Source organism: Sus scrofa, chromosome 3 (genome assembly GCF_000003025.6).
Source record: "Sus scrofa isolate TJ Tabasco breed Duroc chromosome 3, Sscrofa11.1, whole genome shotgun sequence".
Classification (NCBI taxonomy): domain Eukaryota; kingdom Metazoa; phylum Chordata; class Mammalia; order Artiodactyla; family Suidae; genus Sus; species Sus scrofa.
In genome coordinates this window covers 6,629,643-6,655,542 of record NC_010445.4, presented here as the reverse complement: position 1 = coordinate 6,655,542, position 25,900 = coordinate 6,629,643, and the positions used below count along the sequence as shown (strand labels likewise).

Genomic DNA, 25,900 nt, shown 5'->3' with positions numbered 1-25,900 from the left:
AGCAAGATGGATGGACCTAGAGATTACCATACTAAGCAAAGCCAGAAAGACAAATGTCACTTACACATGGAATCTAAAATATGACACAAATGAACATGTCGACAAGACAGAAACAGACTCACTGACATAGAGAACAGACTTGTAAGGGGGTTGAAGAGGAAGGATGGGGAGTTTGGGATTAGCAATGCAAACCAGTAGATTAAGGATGGATAAGCAACCAGGTCCTACTGTATAGCACAGGGAACTGTGAGCAATATCCTGTGATAAACCATAATGGAAAATATGAGTCACTCTGCTATACAGCACAAATTAACAGAACATTGTAAACCAACTACACTTCAATAACATTTTTTACAATAAAATAAATAAAATCTATTTAAAATAAAAAAATAATATTGGGATACAGATAAATTCTAGCTACTCAAAGTGTGGTCCATGGACCAGCAGCATCAGTGGCATCTGGGAGCTTGTAAGAAATGCAGAGTCTCACACCCCGACCTAGAACTAGGAATGTTCATGAGATGTGGTGATTTGTGTGCACAACGTAGCCCGAGAAGCAAGGGCTATACTTTGAGAGGCATCAGGTAAAAGAAGATCTGGGGCTCTAGTCTCCACATGGAGGCTCTCCGTTCTGCCCAGAAGCTGCAGAGATTAACAAGCTAGAAGAGCCATGATTGACCCGCATGAAAATAGCAAAAGTAAAAAGGTGTCCTTGGAAAGGCACTGGCCAGCATGTAATACAGCAAACTAGGGTCCAGTGAACAGAATTAGCATTGCTTATTCGATCGTGGCCCAAATGTCATCTTCTCAGTACCTGCCCTCTCTCTTGGCTCAGCAAAGAGCCCTGTGATTATAAACTGGTCTCTCTCTTTGTCTTCTCCTGAGACACACCAAGCATGGTCAGGCTCTAATCTATGTGTTGGGACTGAATTAGGATCTTCAGAGACCTAGAGCACTCACTTGCCCCAGCCATGTAACTCACAACGAAAACAATATACAGTGAGTGTGAGCAAGATCAACAGAGGTCAGATTCCCCAGTGAGGATCTCTGCGATGCTCTTGTGGGTAGATTCGACTATGAGGTTCTTTCCCCAGTTAGGGTAAACCCCTTAGACTCAAAGTTTAGAGCTATACTGTCTAATATGTGGCTATTTAAATCGTAATTGTAACTGATTACAATTAAATACAATGTAGCATTCTGTTTCCAGGGGCACTAGCCACATGTCAAGTGCTCAGTAGCCACTTATACTGAGTGGTTACAGTATTGAACAGTACAGATATAGAATATTTCTTTATCATAGAAAGTTGTATTATATGATGTACTTAGAAAAATGATAGATAGATAGATAGATAGATAGATAGATAGATAGATAGATAGATAGAAGTAGATGTACAAACGGTAAAAGATTTATTTCTAGTGTGCTGGAGTCAGCTTATCCCTGCTATCAAAAACCAATTTTTTAAGTAATAATTTTTACTTTTTCTATTAGAGCTGGTTTACAGTGTTCTGTCAATTTCTCCTGTACAGCAAAGTGACTCAGTCACATACACATGTACATTCTTTTTCTCACATTATCCTCCATCATGTTGCATCAAAAGTGACTAGATGTAGTTCCCTGTGCTACAAAGCAGGATCTCATTGCTTATCTGCTCCAAATACAACAGTTTGACTCTATTAACCCCAGACTCCCAGTCCCTCCCACTCCTTCCCCCTGCCCTTTGGCAACCACAAGTCTGTTCTCCAAGCCCATGAGTTTATTTTCTGTGGAAAGGTTCATTTGTGCTGTATATTGGATTCCAGATATCAGTGGTATCATACGGTATTTGTCTTTCTCTCTCTGACTTACTTCACCTAGTATGAGAGTCTCTGGTTCCATCCATGTTGCTGCATTATTTTGTTCTTTTTTATGGATGAGTAGTATTCAATTGGGTCTACATGCCACATCCTCTTATTCCATTCATCTGTCAATGGACATGTGGGTCGTTTCTATGTCTTGGATACTGTGAATAGTGCTGCAATGAACATACAGGTGCATGTATCTTTTTCAAAATGAAGACTGACATAAGAAAGTAAATTAGTTACCCTTGAGATCAAAGTGACATAAATAAATGAACATATAAATAAATGAGGGAGAGTGGAGAGCTCTCCTTACAAAAGAACATCAACTCATAAGTGAATGATGGGATTAAAAAGTCATCATGTTGCAACCATCACAGTAACAATGGTTTTAGTCAAAAACCGTCCATGATGATAAAACTACTAGGTGGCAATTTGAAGAGGAACTGATTATCCACAGTCAAAAAAAGCTTCTCCCACAAGATACTTATTAATGACAGGAAAAAATTAAACTTGACAATGATTGAGCTGGTGAACACAACTTCACTAAATGTTTCAAGTTAAGGTCACCAACCCTGGGACTTGTGCCTCATGACATGATGAGGCCTTGATGCAAATTTCCAGGCAGAGGCTCTGACTCAGTGGGTCTGGAGGAGCCTGAGCATCCACACTGGAAACAAGGGCCCCAGAGGCTCCGCTGTAGGGGATGCACAGACCAGGACTGGCTCCTGGGCCTGACCTCCTTGCTGCACTTGCCCTTCAAGCTCTGAACAAAGTTGCGCCTGCCCACTTCTAAGAAGCACCTCAGGCTACTGTTTCTCTCTGAACGTGTGACCTTCTTCAATGGGGCAGAAATGCTCATCTGCCCGGAAAAACTTGCTGCACATTTTCAGAACCACCCCTTCCTCTGGGCCTCCCCACAGGGGCCCCTCTGACCCCTTTGTGGTTACCTTTATGGGCATCCGTTTCTTTGGAATTCTGGGAGTTAATCATCAGCTGAAGAAGGTCCACTCGGCGCTGGGAACACACATTTCAATGAGAGAAAGTTACTTGGAAGTCATAGATAAATCGGAAAGTTGGTATTTCTCCTCTTTCCTGAGAACATGGCCCCTTAAAGACTAGAAGTCTACGTATACCGCTGAGTCCTCAGCGAATGCTGACACCACCTACAAATCCTGGAGAGCATGATGTGTTCTTGAGAGAAACCCAGCCATCACAGCCAACTGCTTTTTTGTCCTGGTTCTCTCTGAGCTTTGGCGTCTCTGGCTTTTGAAACTGTTTCTTTGTCTGATCCCTCTCCTGTTACACACGTTTGCTCAGGAGAAAGTCCATGACTTCAATCCTTTTTTTCCCTCCAACTTTAATTCCTAAGGAAGGGCCTGCATAAATGATCCCCTGACCTTTGCGGAGTTCATCGGCAGCTTCTGTAGAAGCATCTTCAAGCTCCTGATCCTTCCAGATCTCTGCACAACCTCCAGGACCACCCTGGGTACCCAGCCCTGTACCTGCTGACCTGCAGGCATCCCTGTGCTGGTCTCCAGACCTCACAAAGGCAAAGCTGGTTAACCAGCTTGCAGCCTCATCACCCAGAGAAGACCCCTGCCCACCCAGACTATGAGAGGCTCAAATGTACCATAGGCTACACCCCCCAGGTGCCTGAGGGGGCTTCTATGGGACCATCTGTGAGATAGGAGGCTTGGGATTGAAGTGATTCTTTGCCAGTGTAATATAATACCAGTAAAATCATTTTTAAACAGTAATTTTTATCCCTTGACAATTTACTGAAAGGAAGTGGCAAGGTTTTTATCTCGACAACACTAATGGGCAGGCCTGCTGTTAAATTTAAACACTGCTCTCTGGCTCATTTTCTTTTCTTCCTCAACCTCCACCTTCTTCATTTTTCCAAAATGTTATAACCATCCCTGCCTTAAACCCTTAGTTCTCTACCTATCCTGAAAAAAATGCAGAGCAGTGCACAAACCATATGTATACAGGTCAGTAAATTCTCAAAAAGTGAAAGCTCTCATGTAACCACCACCAGATTTTTACCATTTGTTGATCTTTGAGGCGACTTTCTTTCATCCTTTTTACAGACTGTGTGAAAAATTTCACAGAACTTCTTGGAAACAAAGTGATGTCTAATACTTCAAAGAATGGGCTGAGGAATGGAAATAATACTGTAGGGAAAGAGAGAAAAGGGAACCACAGTGAAAATGCAGAATTTACCTGGAGCAATTATATTTTGCTCTTCCAATCAAGAGAAAGTAAAACCACAAGGACACTCAGCCCGGAGCCATTGCTTCTGTGACCTTTTCTCGGACTTCCAAGCCAATGACTGAGCCAGAGCAAGTCCACATATAGGGGGCATCACTGTAGGAGTGAGATCAGTGGCCTCTTGAGCATCTTCAGAGTGACCAAAGGACAGGATGACAGTCTGGGACCTCACAGCCCTTCATCCATCGGACTAGAGTCTCTCTGATAAACCACACTATAGTCTGCTACTTAATTAATCATTCTGTTCCAAAAACACAACTGTCAGGAGAGAAATAATGTAGTGTATGTCTTTCCATCACAATGGATTAACTTAAAAATCAACATCAAAAAAAAAAAGTGGGAAACAGAGGAGTTCCCACTGTGGTACAATGGGATCGGCAGTATCCCTCCAGTATCTGGCTGGGACACAGGTTCAACCCTTGGCCTGGCATGGTGGGTTAAGGATCTGATGTTGCCACAGCTGTGGTGGAGGTCACAAGTCCAGCTCAGATGCGATCTCTGGCCTAGGAACTCCGTATGCCACGGGGCAGCCCAAAACAAAAAAGTGGGACACACACAAATATGTGGAAATTAAACAACACACTCCTAAATGACCAATGAGTTGTACAGTGTATCAAAAAGGCAACCAGGAATTACTTTGAGATAAAAAAGATGAAGATATACTTACCAAGACTAATGGAATATAGCAAAAGCAGTGCTCATAGAGAAACTTAAGGCTATAAATGTCTATCTTTAAAAAGAACAGGAGTTCCTGTCGTGGCGCAGTGGAAACGAATCCAACTAGGAACCATGAGGTTGCGGGTTCGATCCCTGGCCTTGCTTAGTGGGTTAAGGATCCAGTGTTGCCGTGAGCTGTGGTGTAGGTCACAGATGTGGCTGTGGTGCAGGCCAGCAGCAACAGCTCTGATTAGACCCCTAGCCTGGGAACCTCATATGCCCCTAAAAAGACAAAAAAAAAAAAAAAAAAAGAAGAACAAAGATTTCAAGATCTCCGATCATGAACCTAAACAATCCACCCTAACACACTGAAAAAAGAAGGGCAAACTAATCCTAAAGCTAGAAGACGGAAGAGAGCAACAAAGACAAGAACAGAAACTAATGTAATAAAGAAGAAAAACAGCAGAGGAAAATCAATGACACCAAAAGCTGACTCTTCAAAAAGAACTTTTTAGCTAGAATGATCAAGAAAAAAGAAAAAAGATTCAAGGGAGCTCCTGTTGTGGCTCAGCAAGTTAAGAACCAACTAGTATCCATGAAGATGCAGGTTTGATCCCTTACCTTGCTCAGTGAGTTAAGGATCTGGCATTGAGGCAGCATAGGTTGCAGATGCGGCTCAGATCTGGCATTGCTATGGCTGTGGTATAGGCCAGAAGCTGCAGATCCAACTGGATCCCTAGCCTCAGAACTTCCATATGCTGCAAATGCAGCCTGAAAAAAAAAAAGAAGAAGAAAAGATTCAAAATCCAGCATCCGAAATTAAAGAGGGGGAGTTCCCATCATGGCTCAGTGGTTAATGAACCTTACTCACAACCATGAGGTTGCAGGTTTGATCCCTGGCCTCGCTCAGTGGGTTAAGGATCCGGCGTTGCTGTGAGCTGTGGCAGCTCGGATCCCGTGTTGCTGTGGCTGTGACGTAGGCTGGCAGCTACAGCTCCGATTTGACCCCTAGCCTGGGAACCTCTATATGCCTCAGGTGTGGCCCTCAAAAGACAAAAGACAAAAATAAAATAAAATAAAAAGAAATTAAAGAGGGGAGATTACTGCCAACATTAAATATAAGAAGGACCATAAAGGAATATTATGAACAACATACACCAGTAAACTAGGTAACTTAGAGGGCATAGACAGAGTCCTGGAGATGAAGTACAGAAACTGACTTAAAAAGAAAGAAGCAATCTGAATAGACTTGTAAGAAGTACAAATGTGAGTTGGTAATCAAGAAACTGCCCACAATTTGACAAAGAAAAGTTCAGGCCCAGATGGTTTCAGTGGTGAATACTACCAAATAACTGAAGAATAATGAATACCAATTTTTCACAAACGCATCCAAAAAATAAGAGATGACAGAACCCTTTGAAAGTTGCTCTGTAAGGCCAGCGTTAATCTGATATGAAAACCAGACTAAGCTCAGACAGGAAAGGAAACCTAGAGACCAATGTATCTTATGACCATGGATGCACAAATCCTCATAAAAATACGAGTAAACTGAACCTGGTAACACATAAAAAGAGGTATACTCCAGATCCAAGTGGGGTTGATCCAGGGAATGCAAGGTTTTCAATACACCATGTCAACAGAGTAAGAAACAAAAAACACGTGGTCGTATAAAAAGATGCGTAAAAAGCATCTGACAAAATCCAACGCCCTGCAGTAATAAAAACACTCAACACACAGGAACAGAAGGAAATTTGGTCAACCTGATACAGGGAACCTAGGAAAAAAGGATCAATGTACTTAATATTGAAAAACTGGATACTTATCTCTAAGATTAAGACAAGGAAGTCTCTCACCACTTCTCCCCAAAGCTGTATTAGATATTCCAAACCGAAGAATGAAGAAGATAAAATGTATCCGTGTAGAAGATGAAGACATAAAACTATCTCTGTCACCCAATAACGCGATCTTGTGTTTACAACGTCCTAAGGAATCTGCTAAAAACCTGCTTGAACTAACAAATTCAGCAGGTTTGCAGGATACAAGATTAACATACAAAATCAGTTGTAATTCTACACCCTGCAATAAATAATCCAAAAATGAATTTACGAATAACTCCACTGACAATTACATCGAAAAGAACACTTTAGAATAAAATTAACAAAGACACGCAAAACTGATACTCTGAAGTCTACAAAACTGTTAAGGATCTAAGCATACGAAACACATGCCATGCTCATCATTCAGAGCACTTACGTTGTCACGAAGGCAAATCTACAGACATAATACATTCCCTGTCAGCATTCTGCATGGCTTCTTTGTAGAAAATGACAATCTGAGTTTAAATTCATACGAAATTGCAAGGAGCCCAAAACAGACAAAATGTTCTTGAAAAAAAAAAATAATAAAGTTATAGGACTCATACTTCCTGATTTCAAAATTCACCACAAAGCTACATTAATCAAGTCAATGTGATAGTGGCACAGGGATGACATATATATCTATGGAATAGAATTTAGAATCCAGTGAGTTCCCTGGTGGCTCAGCAGCTTAAGAATCTAGCATTATCACTGCTGTGACTCTGCTGACAGCTGTGGTGAGGGTTCAATCCCTGGCCCTTGGGCATGGCCAAAAAAAAAAAATGGAGTCCATAAATAAAGACACATATCTATGGTTAACTGAATATTGACAAAGTTTCCAGGACCTTTCAAGGGAGGAAAAAACAGCCTTTTCAATGAACAGTGCTGAGACAACTGGATAACACCATGCAAAAAATGAAGTAGACTCTCACCTCACACCATATCAAAAAACAAACTCAAAACTGACCAAAGACCTGAACATAGGAGCTAAAACTATATAACTTATGAGAAAGCCAAGGGATAAATCTTCACGACCTCAGATTTGGCAGTGGATTCTTAGATATGACACTAAAACGCAGGAATAAAAGGGAAAAAATGTAGAAATTGTACATAATCAAAATTTTAAATTTTGCACTCCAAAGCACACTATCAAGAAACTGAAAAAAATACCTACAGAAAGGGAAAAGATTTCAAATCATTTATCAGATGGGGAAGTTTTATCCAGAATATGTAAAGAATTCTGACAACTCAACATCCACAAAAACAGACAAACCAGCCAATTATAAATGAACAATGGATTGGAATAGACATTCACCAAAAGAAGATATTGAAATGGCCAACAAACATATAAAAGGTTTCTCAACATCACTAGCCACTTGGGAAATGCAGATCAAAATCACATAAGATACTATTCACAACCAGGGCAATGGCCATAAGCAAAAAGATTTAAAAAAAAAAAAAAAACTGTTGACCACCTGTCTGCAAGAACTCCTAGAAATTGGAAACTTCAGACATTACTCCTGGGAATGTGAAACAGTGTAGCTACTGTGGGAAACAGACTGTCAGGTCCTTAGTGAGCTGAACACAGTTACTATATAACTCAGCGATTCCATCTCTGAGTATTTTTCCAAAGTACTCAGCAATTCCACCGAAAGAATTAAAAACAGATCTTCCGAAAGGGGGGGGGGGGCGGGGAATGTAATTGTAATGTATACATGTAAGGATAACCTGACCCCCTTGCTGTACAGTGTGAAAATTAAAAAAAAAAAACAGGTCTTCCAACAAAAACTGGTACGTGAATGTTGATAACAGCATATTCATGATATCCAAACAGTGGAAAGAATGCAAATGTTTAACTTATCAATGGACAAACAAAATGCAGACTGTCCATATGATGGAGAATTATGTGGCCATACAAAGAAACGCATTACTGACATATGCTACAAATGAATGAATCTTGAAAATATCATGGTAAATGAAAGAAGCCAGCCACAAAAGACCACATATTCTATGATTCCTTTTTTTTGGGGGGGGGGGTCTTTTTGCCTTTTCAAGGGCTGCTCCCATGGCATATGGAGTTCCCAGGCTAGGGGTCTAATCGGAGCTGTGGCCACTGGCCTACGCCAAGGCCACAGCAATTTGGGATCTGAGCCAAGTCTGCAACCTACACCACAGCTCACAGCAACACCAGATCCTTAACCCACTGAGCAAGGCCAGGGATCGAACCCGCAATCTCATGGTTCCTAGTCAGATTCATTAACCACTGCGCCACAACAGGAACTCCATCTATGACTCCATTTATAGAAAGTTTCCAGAATAGGCAAATCCATACTCAGAAAGTTGCTTGGGGCTAAGGGAGGGGGAGGTATCAGTTAAAAGGTACAGGGTATCTGAGGTGACAAAAATATCCTACAATTAAATATGATGATAACGGCAAATATCATTGAGTGTACTAAAAACTTTCTTTGGTTTGATTAGTTATAATTGAGACTCCGTCCTGTAATAGTTAAGGTGTACAGCGCAATGAGGTCACACACACATATACTGTGAAATGATTAAATCCTAAGTTTAGTTAATATCTCTCACCTCATACAGTCACCCAAAAAAAATTTTCCTTCAGATGAGAACTTTTGGCATCTACTGTTAGCCACATACAAATGCATCACACAGCTGTGTCAACTCTAGTCGCACAGTACATCACATCATGAGGACTTATTGAGGGAATAACAGAAAGTCTGTACCTTTTGACCACTTTATCCAATTCTTCTACTGCCCAAGCCCTGCCTCTGGTAAACAAAGATCTGATCTCGTTTTTCCATGAGTTTGGGTTTCTTCTTCTTCTTCTTTTTTTTTTTTTTTTTTTTTTTTTTTAATGGCTGCATCTGCAGTATGTAGAAATTCCCAGGCTAGGAGTCAAATCGAAGCTGCAGCTACAGGCCTGCATCACAGCCATGGCAACATCAGATCTGAGCCACATCTGTTAAGCTATACGGCAGCTTGTGGCAACACGGGATCCTTAACCCACTGAGTGAGGCCAGGGATCAAAACCGCCTCCTCATGGACATTATGTTGGGTTCTTAACCCACTGAGCCACAACAGAAACTCCCTGGATTTCTTCTCTTGATTCAACATATAAGTATTTCCTTTCTCTACCTGACTTATTTCACTTAGCGTAATACCCTCAACTAAGATCCAGCCACACTGTTGCAAATGGCAGGATTTCCTTCTTTTTCATGGCTGAATAATATTCCTCTGTGTGTTTGCGTACCACATTATCCCTATCCATTTATCCATCCAGAATACTTAGGTTTAAAAAACACTGAATTACACATTTTAAATGGGTGAATTGATGGTATGTGAATATAAGAAAAAAAAGCTGGGAAAGAATAAATGCTGTGAAAGAGAAGGAAGGAAGGAAGGAAGGAAGGGAAGGAGGGAGGGAGAAGGAAAAGAAAGGAGAGAGAGAACAGGGGAGAGAAAGAAAGAGGGAGAAAAAAAAAAGAAAGAGGGAGAGAAGGAAGAGAGGAGGGAGGAATAGAGAAAAAGATAGTAGGACACATACTTATTGAGAGAATAAATGGATCGAGGAAATCAAATCTTAGGAGCTTCCTGGCATATTGTACAAAGGGGTCTCGTGGGTTGTTGAGGGAATCGACGTTCACTCCAAATGCTGTGCTTGTGATCACGTCCATGCTGTAGGCCCCAAAGATTCTGAGCAGAGAGAGAAAGACACGGGCAGTTAAAACCAGGACCACTTTACCATCCTTACCCGACAGTTATAACGAGAAGCTCATGTTAAATCAGATGCCCCAGCAAGACAGATACAGAGCCACACTCTTTTAGAACTATTTGCTGGGTCATGGAAGAGTTAAGTTACTATCACACACACTCATGAGGTGTGTGCGAGGTGCCAGTGAGGCAGCTGGCCCTGTGCTGGGGTGACATGGACACTAAAGCAAGTTAGACACACACCCCCACAAGCTCACGGAGCTCAGTCGTAGAAGGATCAACACCCAAAATCAAAGCACAGTAGTGTGTTTTGACGGCAGGCAATAATAGGTGTTTAAGCACCATGTCTGAGCAGGACAAAGGGTGTAAGAATTAACTCTTCCAGGGGTGGGGAAGCTCTTGCCACAGTTCCTGAGCTCAGAGCTGACTCCTCTTCTGCACATCACAGAAGAGCAGCTCTCTGCTCTGAGCTGCCGGGATCATCGTCCCTCCTTGTCTTACATCCCTGCGAAGGCTCCTGAAAGATCACCCTGCCCCACCTCCAGTGGTCTGTGCTTGCCCTGAGGGCACAGTCCTTTCTGTAAAACATAAGAGCTAAAAATGTTTCTAGTTGTTTAATAATAATAATAATAATAATAAATCACTCTAAATTTGACTTTGGGGATCCCATGGCTAAGGCACCATATGCCCCAAGTTTTCCCAGAACAGTCCCAGCTTACACCTGTTGCCTAATATTTTAAAGATCCCAGTATAGACAATAAATGCTACAGTCATCCTGCCCACAGCCTGTGCAAGGTTTTTCCCTTTGGAGACCCACGGAAAGAGAAGTGATGGCAGGGTTGATATTCCGCATCTGCACATACCCTCAAGCAAGATTGTGAAGAGGTTTAAGTTGTTCCAAGTTCAATAGTACAACGGTCCTAGGCCACCAGTGAGCTCCAAGTGCCTTCCCCTGTCACATTTCATACGCTCAACACTTTGGAACAACCACATTTCTTCTTTCTAAGCTGTGCATTTTTTATGGAAGTATAGCCGGTTTACAATATTACATTTGTTTCAGGTATATTACACGGTGATTTTAAATTTCTACAGATTATACTCCATGTGAAGTTATTATTAAATATTCACTATACTCCCTGTCCTATACAATCTATCCTTGTAGCATAATTATTTTATACCTTGTGGTTCGTACCTTTTAATCCCCTACCCCTATCTCGCCCCCGCCTCCTTCTCTCTCCCCACGGTTGGTTCTCGACATCTGTGCGTCTGTTTCTATTTTGTTATATTCATTTCATTTCATTTTTAGGTTCCGTTTATAAGCAATAACCTACAGCATTTGTCTTTCTCTGGCATAACACTCTCTAGGTCCATCCACGTTGCTTCCATATCTTTCCTATTATGAATAATGCTGCTATAAATATTGGGGTGAATGTATTTTTTCAAATTAGTGTTTTCTTTTTCATCAAATATATCCTCGGCAGCAGAATTGCTGGATCATATGATAGTTCTCTGAGGAACCTCCATACTGGTTTCCACAGCGGCTGCACCAATTTACATTCCCACCAACCTTGTATGAGGGCTTCCTTTTCCCCCACGTCCTTGCCCAAGTTTATTATTTCTAAATGTTTGATGATAGTCGTTCTGACAGGTGTGAGGTGTTACCTCATTGTGGTTTTTATTTGCATGTCTCTGATGATTAGCAATGTTGCCCATTGGTATATCTTTCCTGGAAAAATGTCTGTTCAGGTCTTCTACCCATTTTAATGGGTTGTTTTTTAGAGATTAACTGGATGAGATATGTATATATTTTGGATATTAACCCCTCATTTGTCATACGTTTGTAAATATTTTCTCCTATTCAGTAGGTTATCTTTTTATCTTGTCAATGGTTTCTTTTGCTATGCAAATTTTTTGTTGAATTAGGGCCTATTTGTTTATTTTTGCTCTTGTTTCCTTTACCTTGAAAGTCAAATCCAAAAACACACTGCTATAATTTATGTCAAAGAGTGTTCTGCCTATTGTTTCTTCTCGGTCAGGTCTTTGATCTACTTTGAGTTTGTGTTTGTACATGGTGCGAGAAAATGTTTTAATTTCACTCTTTTACTAGCTGTCCAGCTTTCCCAGGACCACTTATTGGAGAGACCATCTTTTCTCCATTGTATATTCTTGCTTCCTTCATCGTAGATTAACTGACTAAATGTGTGCATTTGTTTTCAGCCTCTCTATTCCATTCCATTGATTTGTGGGACTGTTTGGGGGCCAGCACTGTTTAAAATCAGGAACAAGACAAGGATACCCACTCTCACTTCTATTGAACATGGTACTGGAAGTCCTAAGGCCCAGGAATCAGATAGGAAAATAAAGAACACATATCCAAATTGGAAGGGAATATGTAAAACTGTCTCTATTTGCAGATGATAGAAAACCCCAAAGACTCCACCAAAAAACTAATAGAATGGAATAAATGAATTCAGCAAAGTGGAAGGTACATGATTAATATACAGAAATCTGTTGCTTTTCTACGTAATAGGGAGCTGTCAGAAAAACAAGAAAACAATCCCTTTTAAAATCACATCAAAAAAAGAATAAAATACCTAGGAATAAACTTAAACCAAGGAAGTGAAAGACCTGTGAAAACTGTAAAACACTGATGAAGGAAACTAATGATGATTCATAGAAATGGAAAGATATCCCATGTTCATGGATTGGAAGAATTAGTATTGTTAAAGCGTCCATATGACCCAAAGCAATCTATCAATTTACGGAAATCCCTATCAAAATACCCTCAACTTTTTTCATAGAACTGGAACAAATAATCCTCAAATTTATATGGAACCATAAAAGATCATCATAGCCAAAGCAATCCAGAGAAAAAAGAACAAAGCTGGAGGTGTCACGCTCCCTGAATTCAGACTGAACTATGTATTTCTGTCTTCCAGACCATCTAAGGTGAAAATTAAGCAAGTAAGTTAATCCTGGCTTATGTACCCAGGAGAAAATGCTTTTTTTTTATTAGAGTATAGTTGATTTACAGTATTGTGCCAATTTCTGCTATATAGCATAGTGACATAGTGACATTCTTATATATAAATGTGTGTGTGTGTTCTTACACTATCTTCCATCATGTTCTATCCCAAGAGATTGGATATAGTTCCCTGTGCTATATAATGGCATTTCCAGCAACTAGAGATTCTCATACTAAGTGAAGCAGAAGACACTTCTTGATTTTTTTTTTTTTTCGTGAACCACCACTCAACCTGGGGTGGCCAGTTGGGAGTTACAGCACCACACACCTACTTCTGTCTGGTCACCAGAGTAACTGGGAAGTGGGAAAATCTGGCTCCATGGCGCACAGCTGGAGGGTCTCAACAGAGCTCAGAACATCAGCAGCTTCACCTCTACTTACTCTTTCGTGTTGATGGAATTGCCTTTCTCTGCTTCCTTCCTCAGGTTCCTCACCAGCATATCTCCATACTGGGCAATGATGGGGAACATCTAGGCAAAAAAACAAACACCACCCAGAGTCAGATGCAGAGACTCAAGTCCTAGAAGGACCTGGCTTTCTAAGCTTGGAGCGTTACGTCAATAAGTAACATAATGAACTTTATAATGTCACTTCTAGGAGGTAAAAATAAAAGACCATTTTAGGAACACAAGCTCAGCAGACTCCTCCTTGGAAAGGGACTATGAGAAAGAGAGGAGTCTTATTTTCTACCTTTATGTTTCTAATTGAAGGCCCTCTGCTTTGCTCACCTCTTTGAGCTTTCCACTGGTGAAGGTTGGAGACAGCAATGTTCGTACTCGCTTCCATTGCTCATCCTTAGCCACAGAGATGGCATTTTTCATAACTCCCGCTGGACCAAAATTCTAGAGTCAAAGCAAAACACATTTTACCCTATGTAAGTTGTGGAGGTCTCAACAGCTGTGGAAAATTTATTAGGTGGGAACCAATTATTCAACAAATATTTAGTAACTGCCTACTTAGTAGCAGGCTCTATATTACATGCTCAGTAAGTGTTTATCTCAAATGCCTAGGTTCCTGTGAGGGTGGAAGGGACATCCAGCCACTTGATGTGGCTTCCAGTCTTCATATTCTGATATCCTTTTAAATAAAAATGTCTCATGTGGTAGAGAAACTGTTTTTCCAGGGGAATAGAAGGGAATAAGACCTAGTTCATCCTCCTAGACTGTGCACAGAAGAAAGGGATTGGTGACAGGTAGCCAGGTAGCCTTAGCAAATTGTATTTTGCCTCAGACTAATTCTGTCTTTATGTATAGTTACAGTCTGAGCAACTGGAAAAAGGAAAATGGTGACTGGGGGGGGGGAATTAAAGCAGTAGTTAATACACAAAAAATTAGGAATCTATTTACTATTATGAAAAAAAATTATGCAATGACATGGGAAACATGTTCCTGTATATTTTTCCCTCAGGGATAGAAGAAAAAGGGATAATTCTATCTCCCAGCTTGGGACGGGCTTATCAAGCCAAGCTGTTTGAAAGTTTCCTCAATCTTTCAAAATTACGTTTTGTGTTCAAATGGATTCATGATAAAACTCCCAAACTAGGAAAAGAGAAAAACTTCCTCAAGTTGATAAAGAGCATCTACAAAGAGACCTATAGCTAGGAGCTCCCGCTGAGGCTCAGTGGAAATGAACCCGACTAGTATCCATAAGGATGCAGGTTGGATCCCTAGCCTTGATCAGTGGGTTTAGGATTCAGCATTGCTGTGAGCTGCAGTGTAGGTCGCAAACATGGCTGGGATCTGGTGTTGCTGTGGCCACACACACACACACACAAAAGACCTACAGCTAATACCACTGTAATGATGAAAGACTAGTTGACGTCACCAAGATGGTGGAGCAGGAGACTCCAGGCTCTGCTGTCCTACAAAGAACAGCAACAAGACAGCTCACAACAAACGGAAATAGGTCTAGGAGACCTCATGAGACCACTTAAGAAGCTTCAGCACCGCAATGGAGCACACCTGAGAATAACTCACACAGAGTTTAAGGATAACAGTGTCATTTTATCCACATCACCCCAGTCCCCAGGCCAGCACCCCTCAAGGCCAGGAGGGAACGCCACAGCCTGAGGCAGTTCCCCTTGCTGGAAATAAAGAATAAAAAAAAAGACAACAGGTTGAGTGACCAGTTTCCTCAGCCTTTTAGAACACTGCACAAATGACCCGCTTTGGCCTCGTTGCACTCAGAGACTAGCAGAACTGAGACATCTTGAGACAACTAGGAATAAAGGAGAAGGACAAGGCCCACCAGAGCCAACAATATGGCAGGACTGACCATCGTGAGAAGACCCCAGAGCCTTTGCTACTGGGGAGCCAAGTGCCAACATAGCTGTTGTGGACGCCCTGCAGATTTTGCTACTGAGAACCCCAGGATATTTTCCATTGCCCGAGTCCTGCCCTGTGCCCTCCAACCCCACTGGAGCTGCCCAGCCAGGGCCACCCATGATGCCCAGGATCCGCACCAGCAGCCAGTCCCAGGCATTTTGGCTGGGCATGGGCAAAACACCATCCCAGGCCCCTACAGCTGCTCAGGCACCCAAAGCCAGTCCTGACTCCGTCACTAGACTGCCATGCCACCTCTACCCATGGACATCTGCAGCCGCACACCTGAACACAGCCAGCCTCAATTCCATCACCAGCCCCCACTGCCAGGCATGTGCCCTCGGTGAGCCCCTGCAGCCACATGAAACACACCCATGGCCCAGGACTCGAAGCTACTTGTATGCCCACAGTTGGCGCAGACCCAGCCACTGGCCACACATCTCATGCTTGGAACATGCCTGCAGTCAGCGACCATGCATCAACCCATGCCTACCAACAACTCTGGCCACCACTTCTGCCTGTCATGGTCCCTTGACACAGGACCTGGAAGTGCTCTTGAAGACCCCAACAGCCCTTGCAGCCGCCCTAGAACCTACAGTTGGTGGTGGTGGCCTGAGCCAACCATGCTCTCCTGGACCTGGAACCATCACACACCAACACGCTTGGCACCCTGCACCGCTAGACTCAGTGCTACAGCACACCCCCTGGTGCCCCAACCTGCAGTGAAGGTCTTCCTCACCAAAGTGAGTCCACGAAGCCTAGAAGGGGTGACAGCTTCTTCGGACACACAGACACTGCAAAGGATCAGGGGAACGTGGCCCTTTCAAAGGAATGCGGTAAAGGTCCAACATCTCACCCAAAGAAGTGGAGAGCCACAAACTGCCCGACAAAGTCCTGGAAAGCGTGGTTCTCAACATGCTCAGAGAACCCATCAACAATCTATCAAATGTTTTTTAAATTACGAAAACAAAATGAGAAGTCGGGATGGATAGATACACACGACTACGTACGGAGGACCTACTGCAGAGCACAGGGACATCTACTCAATACTCCGTTGCGACCTACGTGAGAAAAGAATTTGAAAAGGAGCAGGTGTGTAACTGATTCCCATTGCTGTGGACTGGAAACTAACAAAATACTGTACATCAACTATACGCCAAGGAAAATTAATTTTAAAAAAGATATTAAATATAAAAATTTGAAACTTTTTCAGGCAAAATGGATTTTATTTTATTTTTGCATTATGTCCTTCACACTTGGCTTTTTTTTTTTTTTTTGGTCTTTTTTTAGGGCAGCACCTGCAGCATGTGGAGGTTCCCAGTTAGGGGTCCAATCAGAGCTGCAATGGCGGGCCTACGCCAGAGCCACAGCCACTCAGGATCTGAGCTGCTGTCTGTGACCTACACTACAGCTCACGGCAATGCTGGATCCTTAACCCACTGAGCAAGGCCAGGGATCGAACCTGCTTCCTCATGAATATTAGTCGGGTTCGTTACTGCTGAGCCACACAATGGGAACTCCCTCTGTTGCAGGCATTGTATTCCTCATTTTGAAAAAGCAACAGAAGAAGTTCCCTTATGGCCCAGTGGGTTAAGGATGTAGTAAGCTACAGCTCTGGCACAGATCACAGCTGTGGCGTGGGTTCAGTCCCTGGCCTGGGAACTTCCACATGCCCCAGGTGCAGCTAAAACAACAACAACAACAACAACAACAACAACAGAGTGCTATGATAACAGACTCAATCAGGTCAAAAAAGAATCTGTGACCTCAAAGACAAATTATTTGAAATTACCTAGTCAGAGGAGAAGGACAAAAAAAAATGAATGAAATGAGATGAAAAAAGCCAACAGGACTTATAGGATACCATCAAGTGAAGCAAGAGAAGAAAAGTCAAACTAGAGTTCCCTTGTGGTGCCTCTGGCACTGTCACTGCAGTTGCTTGGGTCACTGCTGTGATGCAGGTTTGATCCCTGGCCCAGGAACATCCACATGCAGCCAAAAAAAGAAAAGAAAAAGTCAAACTGATAGTAACAGAGACGGAGTAGAATTAGAACGGTGGCCATCAGAGGCTAGGGCAGGCGAGGGGAAGCGTTTTCAGACTTGACAACAGAGTCAAACCCCATAAAAAGAAAAATTGATTAACTGGCTGATCCAAATTTTGAAAACAATGTTTGCTCTGCTAAACGCCCTGATAAGAGAAAAAAAAACACAAGCTACACATGGTGAGTGTAAAAGAACAGTAAGAAAGAGTCTTAAGAGAGATGGAATGGTTCTGTATTTCGATTGTGGCAACAGTGACACATCTACACATACAATAAATTTTCATAGAGCAACATACACACACACCCCAATGAGCACACATAAAACTGATGAAATCCAAATAAGCTCTGTGGGGAGTCCCTGTCACGGCTCAGGAGTAATGAACCTGACTAGTATCCATGAGGACACGGGTTTGATCCCTGGCCTCACTCAGTGGGTTAAAGATCCGGCATTGCTGTGAGCTGTGGTGTAGGTGACAGATGCGGCTCAGATCCCACTACGCTACGGCTGTGGGGCGGGCCAGCGGCTGCAGCTCTGATTCAACCCCTAGGACCTCCATATGCCGCAGGTGCGACCCTAAAAAGAAAAAGACCACTGCTCTCATTCTTCAGGAGGGAGCTTGCTCTTCAAACAAATAACATAATAAACAAATAAGCTCTGTGGATACTACCAACATCAATTTTCTGCATTGGCACTGGACTCTATGCAAGCTATTACCGTGGGGGATTGAGGGTACAGGACAGGGCACCTCCCTGTGTTCTCCTCTTTGAACAACACCCTGGAAATTTATAATAATCTCAAAATGGACATTTGATGAACAGATAAATTTTAAATCTTGAAAAATGGAAACTCACCCGCCGATTTGTGAAAGCCGAGTAACATTCTTTCACAAGCACTGCTTTGATCATTTCTGGGTCTCTCATAGCCAGCACAGGCTGTCTACCGTCATAAAACCTGTTGGGTGGAAAAGAGCTGATGACATTTGATGATCCAGTTTCTGCAGCTGGAGCCACACCTGGACGTCCAGACCTTCCTCCTAACAGTTCATACTCCACTCTCCTACCATCAGCGTTAGAAACGCCACGAGAACATTGTTCCACCCAGGGGGTGTCACGTGGGTATTTCCTATGCCATTCTCCGCTACTTTCAGAAACTTAATATATTTCATTATCAAAAAGGATGTTGGCTTAGTAAATGACGGAAGGAGGTAAATTACCTGAAAGTTACAAAATAATTGAAGAGAGGCCATCTACTCTGTCATTTGTGAAGATATAGCAAATGCAGGACAAATGCATGTGGAAGCTGTGGAATATGCCCCAAGTGAGAGCAGGATTAGAAAAGGTTGTTTTGCCCTGTTTTCTAAAAATTGCTAACTAGTTTAAAATTGTTTAGGAAATATTTTAAGAAATAAGATATCCTTGGTGGCATTAAGGTTAGAATAATTTGAAACAAAAGGAAAAGAGAATAAAATAAATCAGAGGAGTATGTATAATTCATTTTTAAAATATTTTCTCAGGAGTTCCCTTCGTGGCTCAGCGGTTAATGAACCTAACTAGGATCCATGAGGATACGGGTACAATCCCTGGCCTTGCTCAGTGGGTTAAGGATCCAGCGTTGACATGAGCTGTGGTCGAGGTCGCAGACACAGCTCGGATCCCAAGTTGCTGTGGCTGTGGCGTAGGCTGGCAGCTGTAGCTCCGATGTGACCCCTAGCCTGGGAACTTCCATATGCCTCGGGTGCAGCCCTAAAAAGCAATAAAATAAAATATTTTTTCTTTATTACTTACATGTATTCTTTTGCATGAGTTCCATGTGGGCCTCGGGCTCCATGTAGGTGGCCTCCTGCAGCAGCAGGGAGGGCCCACGTCTGACACTCATACCACTCAAAGCTGACCCTTCATATGTGCTACGTCCCAACTGGCCCGATATCCTGACTGTCAGGATGCCCCTTCATGGCAATGGGCCGCGGGCACGAGGTTGACTCTAAGTTCATTACACTGTCTTCTGCCGTTTTGTGTCCCACTGTCCATCATTCACAATCGCTAGAACACAGTGGAAGATTTCCTACAAGTCAACTGTTCTTTCTGTGACTTCACAGAGGAAGTCGTGATGGTTTCATGATCACATATAAAAATGGATGAGAACCGCATATAAAAATGGCATTTATTGCTGCCAATCTCCAAAAACTAGTCTAAAACTCAAAGCCTTTTTTTTTTTTTTTCTTGGCTGCACCTATGGCATGCATACGTTCCCAGGCCAAGGATCAAACCCACTGGACTGCAGTGACCCAAATCACAGCAGTGACAATGCCAGATCGTTAACTGCTCGGCCACCAGAGAACTCCTACCAAACTCAGAGGCATTAAATGATAGAAGCAGTGACAGAAGCGACTGAGGAGGCAGTTAATCTGCTCTCCATTTGATGGACCATAGTTTTGAATGATTCCCTTCTTCCTCTCAGGGGTTCTTTTTTGTTTGTTTTTGTTTTTGTTTTTTGAAAAAACACCTGGGTGGAGAAGGGATCGTGGTCGGGGGGTATCACTTTACAGTCAAGATTAGAGTTCAGCCACAGTATTTCCTCCACTCCCAGTTAAAATCCAGATCCAATCTAGAGGATCCGGGGTGGCTGGGGACGGGGCCCAAGTCTGCCTTGTTAACTAGCCCTCCCAGGTGGGTCTTATTTACATCCCAGAACCAGAACCATTTTCTAAAGAGAGAACAGAATCCACCACGAAGAAGTGACTCCACCCAGAGCTCACAAGAACTGAACGTTGAAGGGGCAGTTGGAGCTGGGCCAGTGGGGATCCAGCGCTGTGTGTCTTTCTACCCAATCACGTTACCCTTTGGGGACACTTGATTTCTCAAGACTTGATGCGAGAAAATAGAGAGGTAGGGCCTTCTCCCAGGTGCCTTAAGCAAAGAACTATGTTACACCTACTCCCTGTTGTCCCCAAACCTCTGACAGCTCGGGAAAGGGAAGAGTCAATCCCGGCCACCCTACAAGATCCTCAAGTCCATCCGCCCACCAGGAAACACTCGGTGCTAGAACTATCCCACATCCCTTCAAGGTCAAAGGGATAGATCGGATAAAGCAATAATTCTACACACGTCCACTGAATTCTTAACTAAAATGTAAAGTAAACCAAACTCCATATTTGCAGAGAAAGTTTAAAAAAAAAAAAAAGTTAAGCAGAAATGGTTTCTCATTTGGTTTACCTGTATATACCCTGAGACTTTTCAAAAGGACATAATAAATCCAATAGTTAAATAAAGGTTTTGTGTTTGTTCATTTGTTGCTTTTTAGGGTCACACCTGCAGCATATGGAACTTCCTAGACTAGGGGTCAAATCGGAGCTGCAGTTGCCGGCCTGCACCACAGCCACAGCAACACGAGATCCGAGCCACGTCTGCAACCTACACCACGGCTCGATGGCAAGGCTGGATCCTTAACCCACTGAGCGAGGCCAGGGACCAAATCCAGATCCTCATGGATCCCAGTTGGGTTTGCTTCTGCTGAGCCACAACAGGAACTCCTAAATAAAGTTTTTTACTTTCAATTAAATGTGAATCTTGTGGGAAAGAGGGAATGACATGAATTTGTGAGCAAATATTAGAAGGGTCCAGAATTATGCATTTTATGAAATTACAGGTGCCCCAAGGAAGGAGAAATGGAGACAGGGGAACTAGGGAAACACTGGGCATGAAGTGATACGAGGAGTCTCTGGGCCTCCAAGTCTGGAGCAGAGTGCCAACCTGCAGCTCTGCAGGCCTGACTCAGACTGTGGACCTGGGCACCTGGTGACATCTGGGGTCCCTGGTGGAACAAGCCTCCCAAGCTTTGCAATAGACAGTTTCATTCCCAGGAGCTCTGAGCTGAGAGGGTCCTCCACACAACAAAGGGGCGCTTCACCATAACAAGTCCAAGCAATGGAGGGTTCCAGAATACTCACCCCCACATTTTCCCATACTTTTTAAAACATTTATTGTCAAAATGCCACATGCCCTGCAAGGAGAAACAAAATGAGATTATTAATCCAAAGGCATTGAACTCTATCCCTAATTCACAAAATAGTGAATACCGGCAATTGGAGGGAAGCTCTTATTCACAGACGTCTTAGGGAAAAGGAGAGCAAACAGAGGAGATATTTAAAACGGATAGTTTGAAATCACTCTTGCACAAATGAACCTTTCTACAGAAAAGATATAAACTCAAGGACCTGGAGAACAGACTTGTGGTTGTGAGAGGAAGGAGGAGGGAGTGGGATGGACTGGGAGTTTGGAGTTAGTAGATGCAAACTATTGCATTTGGAGTGGATAAGCAATGAGGTCCTGCTGTACAGCACAGGGAACTGTATTTAGTCACTTGGGATGGAACATGATGGAGAATAATGTGAGACAAAGAATACACACACACACACACACACACACACACACACATAGGAGTTCCCTCGTGGCTCAGTGGTTAATGAATCCGACTAGGAACCATGAGGTTGTGGGTTTGATCCCTCGCCTTGCTCAGTGGGTTAAGGATTCAGTGTTGCCGTGAGCTGTGATGTAGGCTGCAGATGCGGCTCGGATCTCGAGTTGCTGTGGCTCTGGCCTAGGCCGGTGGCTACAGCTCCAATTAGACCCCTAGCCTGGGAACCTCCATATGCCACAGGAGCGGCCCTAGCAAAGACAAAAAAAAAAAAAAAGTATATATATCTGAGTCACTTTGCTGTACAGCAGAAATTGACAATGATATAAATCAACTATAATAGAAAAAAATTAAAACCTAAAAAAATTTTTTTTTTCTTTTTGCCTTTTCTAGGGCTGCTTCCAGCAGCATATGGAGGTTCCCAGGCTAGGGGTCTAATCGGAATTGTAGCCACTGGCCTAAGCCAGAGCCACAGCAATGTGGGATCCAAGCCACGTCTGCTACCTACACCATAGCTCACAGCAACGTTGAATCCTTAACCCACTGAGCAAGGCCAGGGATCGAACCCGCAACGTCATGGTTCCTAGTCAGATTCCTTAACCACTGAGCCACGATGGGAACTCCTAAAAAAACCTTTAATAAAATCACTCTTGAATTTTCTCAGAGTATTGTGGATACTAAACACTTACCCTTGTCAGTGAATATTAAGTAAGTCCTTATCTTATCACATGCTTTTGCTGAGCATGTGTTGTCTCTAAAATCCCACAGTGCTCTGATCTTCCATGGACATGTAAGAAAACTGAAGCTGGGGAAAAGCAGGATTAGCCCCAACACTCTTTGAACTACTAATTAAGCAACCTTTTCATCATTGGCCATCTCTAGATTTCCAGCAGAATTACGAATTAACTTTTTAGTCTAGCAGATTTTAAAAGTCTAAGGCACATATATTGAGTGAGAAACTGAGTGACGAATGGGTGACAAAGTGGACTTGATTTCTAGTTTTCCAGCTCAACACAGAAAAGATGGGGAGACGCCACAGCTCCACCAAGGACAGTGTGGATTAAAACACTTGCCCTGAATTGTCACTCCTGTAACTTAAAAAAAAAAAAAATCTTCCCATTGCTAAGTTTCTGCTGTGATATTTGATGGTTTAACTATACACACGAAGGTCCCAGAAATGTGGGGTCTTGGGGTGCATCTACTAAGATGTTCATCTGGGAAAGGGGACAAGTAGTACTTTTCGGTGGGAAAAAAGTTCAGGGAGTTCTCAGGCAGTAATGACACAAGGAGGACCTCAGAGGGAGAATCAGGATCTGAGAAACAAGCCTCAAGACTGTAGGAAAGGAAATCCGAGCCAGAAAGCAGCCTGCACCAAGGCTCTGTCCCTGGACATCTGGACATGGCTCATGACCTTCAGTTCGGGGGCCAGGCCCTGGGCGAGGCATCGGAGCTGGATTAACCACAAAGGCTCTGCCAAAATTCGTAGTCCATGTGTCACCTAGTACATTCTGTTGAGTTAAATTTTAATTAATTTTGTTAAATTATTTCTTTCTAGTAATTCGGTATGATTCTGCCTTGTTAAAAAAAAACAACCTCATTTAGCGGTTAAATACCTGAAGTAAGTAAACAACCCCCATTTTCGTTACACTCTCACACTCCTGCTCAAACTTATCCACGGGGTTTCTCCTTTGAAGGCACAGCAGTAATGCAGAAAGCCCTTGTTCCATATCTCAAATCCCAAAAGATGTGATGGGTAGCAAGAGGCGGAGTAGAAGGTGGGAAAAACTGCAGGGGTCAGCAGGTCTTGAGCATGAGCAAGGCATGTGCAAATTACCCAAGAGTGAATATTTGGGCTGCCCTAGAAACTGAATCCTTCAAGCAATAAGGGAGGAAGAAAAAAATAAGCACACCCGGAGCTCATGCTGTGACCCAGAAAGTCTGACTCTTGGGCACCACTGGATGAGCCGTGACCAGGCCCTCCCTTCATGCTTCTCTCCTAATAACAAGTCAGGTGGTGCCTTCCTGCGAATCTGCGTCTGGCAGAAAGAAGATCTTCCTCAGTGCTTACAAACTGGAACTTCAGGTCTTGGGCTGAATTGGCCAGAGAGCTGGGCTGTCTGCCTGGGGCCCCTGACAGCTGACAATGGAGCCATGGGGCAAATGTGGCCGTGTGCTAAGTAGGGCCTATGATGCTCTTTCTAGAAACGGTGAAACCTCAGATCTTCCTCCTGGGATGGGGCAGTATTACCGTGGAACTCAGCTGGGACTGGCAACCATGAGACGCGAAAGACAACACACACCTTACGGTATTCTAGAACACTTCCAAAATAAGGCAGAGGTTTCGGCCCGGGAATCCCCAGCTTCTTAAAAAGTCCGTGTGAATAGGTCCCATATCTATAAAGCAAAAAAAAAGAAAACCGGGTCACAGGACTGTGGAATAGGGGCTGGGGGACTCAGAACTTGCCACCGTCAAACTGGGGAGACGTGCGTAGGTGATAAATAATGACAGCAGCTCCAAAAGCAATAATTACATTCACTCGTCATCTCCTTTCTCACCACCACTGCGAGACCCAAAAAGAATGATGATTAGCTAAAAGCAGCTGAAGTCTTCAGGACCCCAGTCCTAGAGTGAGGACTTGATAGATGTTCCCAGTGTGAGTGCTCCTGAGAGGTTCAGGCTGTAATTCCTCCAAAAACTTCACTCTTATTTATTAGGTTGACTTTTCCAATGAGATTGGGAAATTCTCATTCTAGGTACACAGGGGAAACTTTTTTTTTTTCTGTCCAGAACATAAGAGTTTGGTTAACTGCATCCACTCAATAACTGAGAGTCTCCCATGACATTGTTCTTACAGTTTGTTTGGAGACTTTTCTGCTTTTCCTTCCCTCTGTGACCTGCCCTCCTTTTAGGATCTGATTCTTTCTAACTCTACCTTCATAAGCAGGCCTTGGAGCAACCACAGGGTTCTTATCTGCAGAATGAAAACTGTGTTTAAGACTTCTGCTGTCGCTGCAGAAATGTGAGCACCTTTCAGCTACACCCGAGTCTCTGTCCTCAGGCAATTTGGTTGACGTGAGCTGCAGAGAAGGGTGAGTGCCCCTATGTTCCCTGAATGAAACTGTACAAAGGAACCCATGATGAAAGGATCCATTTCTAGGAGTTCCCGTCGTGGCGCAGTGGTTAACGAATCCGACTAGGAACCATGAGTTTGCGGGTTCGGTCCCTGCCCTTGCTCAGTGGGTTAACGATCTGGCGTTGCCGTGAGCTGTGGTGTAGGTTGCAGACGCGGCTCGGATCCCGCGTTGCTGTGGCTCTGGTGTAGCCCGGTGGCTACAGCTCCGATTCAACCCCTAGCCTGGGAACCTCCATATGCCGAAGGAGCGGCCCAAGAAATAGCAACAACAACAACAGAAGCAAAAAGACAAAAGACAAAAAAAAAAAAAAAAAAAAAAGGATCCATTTCTAGACCATTCCCCCTGCATGGCGTCTGGCCCTCTAACCCATGATATTCACCTGCTACGCACAGACCAGGCGCACTCATTTTTTTTTTCAACTTTATCAGTCATAAAGCAATTAGTGTACTGCCTCTGTTGTCACCTATGTCAAAAATCCATTAGGGCTGCTGCTTCCCACGACTCGAGGGCTTGCAGGTCATCCTGCATGTATTATGGGTGCCATGTCGCACAATTCGAGGTTCTGGATCTTTGCAAGCCTGCTCCCTCTGATGTTACTCGGAGATGAGAGT

General features: G+C 43.2%; 1 protein-coding gene across 2 annotated transcripts in view; it reads right to left on the bottom strand.

The window, feature by feature from the left end:
• CYP3A22 (cytochrome P450, subfamily IIIA, polypeptide 22) overlaps positions 1–25,900 on the bottom strand; it is a 47,924-nt gene that overhangs the window by 9,637 nt on the left and 12,387 nt on the right. For both annotated transcript variants that reach the window (XM_021085547.1, NM_001195509.1), the window contains 8 exon segments: positions 24,455–24,548; positions 21,688–21,740; positions 18,593–18,692; positions 14,106–14,219; positions 13,759–13,847; positions 10,186–10,334; positions 3,886–4,013; positions 2,787–2,853 (listed from right to left, as the gene is read on the bottom strand). In XM_021085547.1, coding sequence (XP_020941206.1) covers positions 2,787–2,853; positions 3,886–4,013; positions 10,186–10,334; positions 13,759–13,847; positions 14,106–14,219; positions 18,593–18,692; positions 21,688–21,740; positions 24,455–24,548 — 794 coding nt within the window.